Source organism: Morus notabilis, unplaced genomic scaffold, assembly GCF_000414095.1.
Source record: "Morus notabilis unplaced genomic scaffold, ASM41409v2 Scaffold2196, whole genome shotgun sequence".
Taxonomy (NCBI): Eukaryota; Viridiplantae; Streptophyta; class Magnoliopsida; order Rosales; family Moraceae; genus Morus; species Morus notabilis.
In genome coordinates this window covers 93425-99639 of record NW_010361038.1, presented here as the reverse complement: position 1 = coordinate 99639, position 6215 = coordinate 93425, and the positions used below count along the sequence as shown (strand labels likewise).

Sequence of the window (6215 nt, the reverse complement as noted above, 5' to 3'; positions counted from 1 at the left end):
AAAATTTCATATTAACACCTTATATTTTAGTGTGATAGTTTTTAATACCTTATATTTTTGATAATTTTGAATTGATATCTTAATAATTTAAAAAATTATTTTTAGTACTTGAAATCTTTTTTGAGATGTAAAATGCATTTGGCCGTCACATTAATTAAATTGAAATAAATTAATATATTAAAAAACGTTTAAAATTAATTTTTGCGAGATAGAAATATATTAGATTTTTTTATTTTTTTAATTTGTTTAAAAATGCTGAAAATTATTTTATTTTTTTCTTAAATTATTAATTTCTGGTTAATTAACGAGAATGATGAAAATGACATTTTACATCTAAAAAAACTCAAAATACTGGAGCTGTTCAGCAGCCCATTTCTTGAGTCAAAAACTCAAAAAAAGTAACTCGAGTTACAACTTTATTCAAGTTCATGTTCTGTTAAGTTTGAACTCGAGTTTGAGGGCTAAACTCGAGTTCAAGTTTTTCCTTCAACTCGAGTTCAGAAACTCGAACTTAAATTAATGAACAATATTTTTTCTATTCTTAAAAATGCTATAACTTTTTCGTTTTAATTTTGATTGAGATAATTTTTTTTCTATGCGTTGACAACGAAAATATGAATAAAACTCCACCCATATACCCCATTAAAATTTTTCATCAACATTGAGTTTTTATTAAAATATTATCTAAATACAATTCAAGTTTTGACTCACTCAAACACAAACTCAAAAAGATTCTTATCTCAAACCATAACTCAAATGTACACAACCAAATACAAACTCAAGTTACAACTTCAACTCAAGTTAAAACTCAAACTCAAAATCTACACTCAAATCACCTAACTAAAAAACGTTGTTCTTTTGCATTTTTGAGTTAGGATGACTTGAGTGATAATATTGAGTTGAGTTTAAGTTATAACTTGAGTTGAAGTTGTAACTTGAGTTTGTGTTTGGATGTGCACATTTGAGTTATGATTTGAATTGAGAATATTTTTGAGTTTGTATTTGGGTGAGTCAAAACTTAAGTTTGTATTTAGATAGTATTTTAATAAAAACTCAATGATGATGAAAAATTTTAATATGATATATAAATGAGGTTTTATTCGTCTTTTCGTTATAAATGCATAAAAAATCATCTTAGTTATAATTAAAACGAACAAATTATGACATTTTAAGAATAGAAAAAATACTGTTTATTAACTTGAATTCGAGTTTATGAATTCGAGTTGAAGGAGAAACTTGAACTCGAGTTTAGCCCCAAACTCGAGTTCAAATTTAAATTTTACAAAAGAATATGAACTTAAATAAAGTTGTAACTTGAGTTTAATTTTTTTTTTTTGAATTTCATTACAAAAGAACAACCCCTAAAAGTTGATTTTTTAAAACTTCAAAATAATACCAATTTAAAATTATAAAAAATATAATGTACTAAAATGTAATTTCACTAATGCTCAGAGACCAATATGGAATTTTGTCAATTAAGAACCCGTTTGGTTCATGGATTAAAATTATGAGATTAAAATTATTTTTAATTTATGTGTATTTTTTATGAGAGAAAATACCATAGCGAACCATGAACTATGATTCAAATTAGAGAACGAATCCTCCAACTAAACGAGCTAATTAATTTTGAGATACTTCGAAAAAAAAAATGAGATTAAAATTATTTTTAATTTACGTGTATTTTTTATGAGAGAAAATACCATAGCGAACCATGAACTATGATTCAAATTAGAGAACGAATCCTCCAACTAAACGAGCTCTAATTAATTTTGAGATACTTCGAAAAAAAAAAAAAAGGAAAAGAAGAGTATATATATTTGGGTTGAATTGGGTTCTCTCCTTCCTTCATCACGAACTAGCCGGTGAATTAGGGCATATTCCGATCTCCGACTCATCAGTTCAGACTCTACTTTCAGATACGCGCAGAACTCTGCTTTCTTTTTCATTATCGTCAGCCATGGACGCTTCCAATGACGACCCTCCCGTTTTTCTTGATCGAACCTCTCGGGTCACCAGAGGAAAGAGGTGGAGAGAGCAATTCGTTCTCTTAACTCCATTTCTTCATCACCATTAAAGTCTTTGTTTTTCTACTTTGAGCTTATCTCCGTTCTTATCTGGAATTTTCAGGATGACCAAATTGGTGGACGACGAAACCGAAGAGGACGAGTTGTTCTGGAGCCAGGACGCTCTTAAAGAGGTCTCTTCTTCTTCTCTCTCTTTTTTGTGCGTACAATTTTAGTTAACAAACGCCTTTGGGATTAGCTGTTCGAAGTTTTGCTTGCGTTTTGATATAGGAAGAGAATGATGTTAACTATGAAGAAGAACCGGAGGTTGTTGATGAATTCGACAGCGATTTTGACGAAGATGTGAGTTACTTTCTCCTTTGATTTTGTCCTTTTTTCCCTTAGTATTTAGTACTTGAATTTTTTAAAACAGTAGCAATTATAGAGAACAGAGAACGAATTTTGTACAGAATAATTATATTTTTACTATCTGCGCCTCGTAAGTTATTGTAATTTGGCATTTTGGGAAAAGGTATCAATTTTTTTTTGGTTGGGTTATACAATTTAGGGTTCAATTTGGTTCAAAATTCTATATGATTTAATTATCTTTAACAATTAGAGTTAATTACTACTCTTTTAAAAATTCAACGATTAAATGGTTTGGGAAAAAAAAATCGGACGAAAGTGCCAAATTACAAAAAAGTTTATGAGGTACAAGTGCTAAAAATGAAGAAAAGAAGGAAAAGAACATAGAATTCTACTATTAATTTGTTTTTTTTTTCAATATTATTTATAATTTGGATTTGCTTAACTTGTTGGTAGGAGCCAGAGCCTGACGAAGATGCAGAAAACAATGAAACAGATGAAAGGTTGAACTTCGAAATAAGCTCATTACTTTGTTTGAGACTTTTATTGTTGTTCGAGTGTATAAATATTGAGTTTTCTTCGATAGGGCACGGCCCAAGAAGCGGTTGATATTTCCGGGAAAGACATTGGCAAAGAAAAAGAAGAAGAAGAAGAAAGTGCTATCAAAATTAGAAGAGAATTCTAAGAATGAGGCAGAGAAAGCGGAAAATCAAGAGTCTGCAGAACAGCAGCACGATGCCCCTGAGGATGGAGGAGAAGGAGAACGAATTGTGAGGAAGTCGACGAGGACTGCGGTCATCAATAGACAAGCTGAGAGAGATGCCATACGTGCAGCGTTGCAAGCCACAATGAGGGTCAGTTTTCGGTATTTGATTCTTAACTATTGTGGCATTTCTGTGTTTGTCATTGTCTGAGTAGGAATTATAATTTCAGTTGGATTATATATGGGGTGATGTTTGTTAAAGAAGATGGTTTATCGTTTTACTGGTTTTTATTTTTGTTCTTCAGTTGATTGATTAAGTTTTACCATGTGAATGTTATGCTTGTAAACGTTGAAACTATGGAGATATGCGGTGGTAGAGCTTGTTTAAGTATTAAATAGAAGTTCTTCTCTGTTGAACAATCAGCCAATAAAAAGGAAAAAGGAAGGTGAGGAGAAGAAGATGACTCAAGAGGAGATGCTTTTGGAAGCAGCCCAAACAGGTTTTGTACTAATTGCAGTACTATAGATTATATGTGGTACGGACTGTTCAAAACTGTGTTCCTCGGAGTTTTGAGGCTGATTTTGACATTCTCAATGATCTGGATGCATTTTTCTTTTTTTCAGAAATCATGAACTTGAGGAATTTGGAGCGTGTTTTGGCAAGGGAGGAAGAAGTTAAGAAAAGAGCAATTGTGCATAAAGCTGTGTACAACGGCCCACAGATAAGATACTATTCTAAAGATGGTAAACTTATTTATTTTTTTGGGTTAAAGAATGAAGGCTATACTTTAGTTTTGATTCTTATGTTTATATCAATTGGTCCAAAGCCATTTCATGTCTTCCGACACATTTCCTATAGGTCGTTCTTTCCTGGAATTTAGTAAAGGAACATCGTTTCAGTCAGAGATATCTACGGCTTCTGTTTCATGTAAGTAAACAGTAATGTCTTCTCATGAGCACTTGATTACCAGGTAAAACGTAAAAGTGCTTACTTGTGTCTTTATGAATCATTGGTCAATTGAGCTATTTCCTTTTTAATTCTTTTCCCCTTGGTACACTCATATTATTGTTCAATATCAAGCTTTTGACTTTCATTTTTTTTCTATTTATTTTTAGATCCCAAGAAAGCCGTTTGTGCAGTTACTGGTTTACCTGCCAAGTAAGAGCCCTGATTTCTTTGTAGTACCATTTAATTCACGATTGCAGTTATGTATCTGAACATGTGGGATATATTTGATGCGCCCTTCCTGTCATTGATGACATGAATGTTGAACTCTGTGAAGAGTAAAAACACAATTGAAAAGGGAAGTAAAGAGGACGTAAAAAAATGTTGATTGTTAGTTTTTGTTTTTGTTTTTTGTTTTTTTATTTTTATTTTTATTTTTCTCTTTGACGGGTTTGGTCCTTACTTTTGAGAATTGCTGACCAGCATGTTATTAAGCATGATGGATTCTTGGTTCCAGCCCTTTCTTCCCTCATCACACTAGGAGCTGACAAATAGCTTAAACTGCCAATTTGAAATTGATCTCCATGAATTATGTTTTCTAAGCTCGGTTTATCCCACTATCACATATCTGCTCAAAGGATTCATTGATGTTGTAGGTACCGTGATCCAAAGACGGGGTTGCCTTATGCAACAAAAGAAGCTTTTCAAATTTTATGCAAACGGTATGACTTTCCTTGCTTCCAAGTTCAACTAGACTTGTTTTTAACTGATGGAGGAATTCCAAGTCCAACTAGCCTTGTTTTTAACTGATAGAGGAATTTACAGATATTGATTTCTTGCAAATCCAAAAGGCATTTGCAGTGCCTGTTGCTGTTAAAAATTGTAATGCCTCTAAATTTTGTATTAGGTGCTGGTTCATCCGTCATGCAGTCAACAGAACTTTATAGTTTTCTGTTCATTTGCATTTACTTTTATGTCCCCCATTGTACTTTTATCACATTTCAATGCACTGAATCTGATGCCAAGTTGATATTTTCCCTTTTACTGTGGCTTTCAGTTTTCAGGATGAAAATCATGGTATCCGAAAAGACATGGACATGGGAAATCTATTTGATTCACTTTCTGAGAAAGGGTTTTTGGAAAGGCGGAGGAGATCGGGGAGGCCGCGTAAGAATGAAGTGTCAAATTCCCGACAGTTTGCACGTTTCCGCAGATTTCCATTACTGGAGGATGAAGATTCTGATTAGCTGCCCCATGGTAATTCTCAAGGGTTTTTCTCTCTTTTTAAGTGTAGCTATATTCCACTTTTGTTCAGTGGCTCTTGCTCCACATATTTAGACTGATTCCTGCCATCGTGCTTCCATGCTGTAAGAATGCAGATATTTAAATATACTATGAGATAATTTGACTATGATTGCTTTTATGAGCAGAAACCTTTACTCGAGGTAAGAAGAGGGAGGAAATGTACCACCATTAAAACAAAATATGACAAAGCTCTAAAAAGAAGGCAAGTACACCAAAATTTTGCGTTTATGAATTATGACAATCCTTATGAAGTATTTCAACTTAGCCATTTAAGAAAATGATTAGTTTTTAAGGTATGGATGCCGATTATGTTCGTTTCCCTCAAATTCTGATATATGCGAACTTCTCCGCAGTGGCATCAGGTTGCGACACCGTTGGTCTGCCATCGAGACACGTGACAAAAGGTGGTGAAAGCAGCGTGTATAGTGTTTGATTTTTTCTTCGACTACCGATTAATGCAAGCTGACCGAACAATCACCCTTGGTTGTTAGAAGATTGACTATGTTTTGCTGTTAATGTTCTTAATCTACTGACTATCCCGTTCTTTCATTAGGAAAAAGAAAAAAGATCACATAATCCCATTTGGGCAGTAGCTCTCGAAATTCGTTTGGGGCTAAGTGTTTCGTTTCTCAATTGGGACGTTATGCTACACTGCTGCTGGCAGATTGACATTGTTGACCTTTTTTCACAAACCCTAGAACGTGTCAAAATGTCAGTTTGACTCCTAACTTATGACCTTTGAGGGATTTATAAACGACATCTTCCACGTGTTTATGAACTTCAAACAAATTGGGGAAAAATATGAGAGAAAGTAAAAAAAAAAAAAAAAAAAAAAAAACAGCAGGGACGATGCCATAAAAGTCAATTCCTGATTTTGCCCTGCTGCAGGGAA

The 6215-nt window shown here is 33.3% G+C and overlaps 1 protein-coding gene across 2 annotated transcripts; it reads left to right on the top strand.

Moving 5' to 3' along the window:
* The first annotated feature begins 1857 nt into the window (after positions 1-1857).
* Positions 1858-6155, top strand: LOC21386575 (SWR1 complex subunit 2). Of its 2 annotated transcripts, none has more exons than XM_024165669.1 (12): positions 1858-2025; positions 2128-2197; positions 2295-2366; positions 2826-2872; positions 2956-3223; positions 3497-3572; positions 3697-3816; positions 3932-4000; positions 4189-4231; positions 4675-4740; positions 5076-5275; positions 5677-6155. In XM_024165669.1, the coding sequence occupies exons 1-11, from the start codon at positions 1958-1960 to the stop codon at positions 5263-5265; spliced, it is 1089 nt and encodes a 362-aa protein (XP_024021437.1). In that variant the 5' UTR covers positions 1858-1957; the 3' UTR covers positions 5266-5275; positions 5677-6155. The 2 variants fall into 2 exon arrangements, with proteins under 2 accessions (XP_024021437.1, XP_010096461.1); XM_010098159.2 differs by lacking the exon at positions 5677-6155 and adding an exon at positions 5449-5525.
* The last annotated feature ends 60 nt before the right edge of the window (positions 6156-6215 follow it).

Coding starts and splice junctions, on each gene's coding strand:
- LOC21386575 (XM_024165669.1), top strand. CDS start 1,958: ATGGACGCTTCCAATGACGACCCTCCCGTTTTTCTTGATCGAACCTCT. Junction 2,198..2,294: donor GCCAGGACGCTCTTAAAGAG/GTCTCTTCTTCT, acceptor GTTTTGATATAG/GAAGAGAATGATGTTAACTA. Junction 4,232..4,674: donor GTTACTGGTTTACCTGCCAA/GTAAGAGCCCTG, acceptor TTGATGTTGTAG/GTACCGTGATCCAAAGACGG.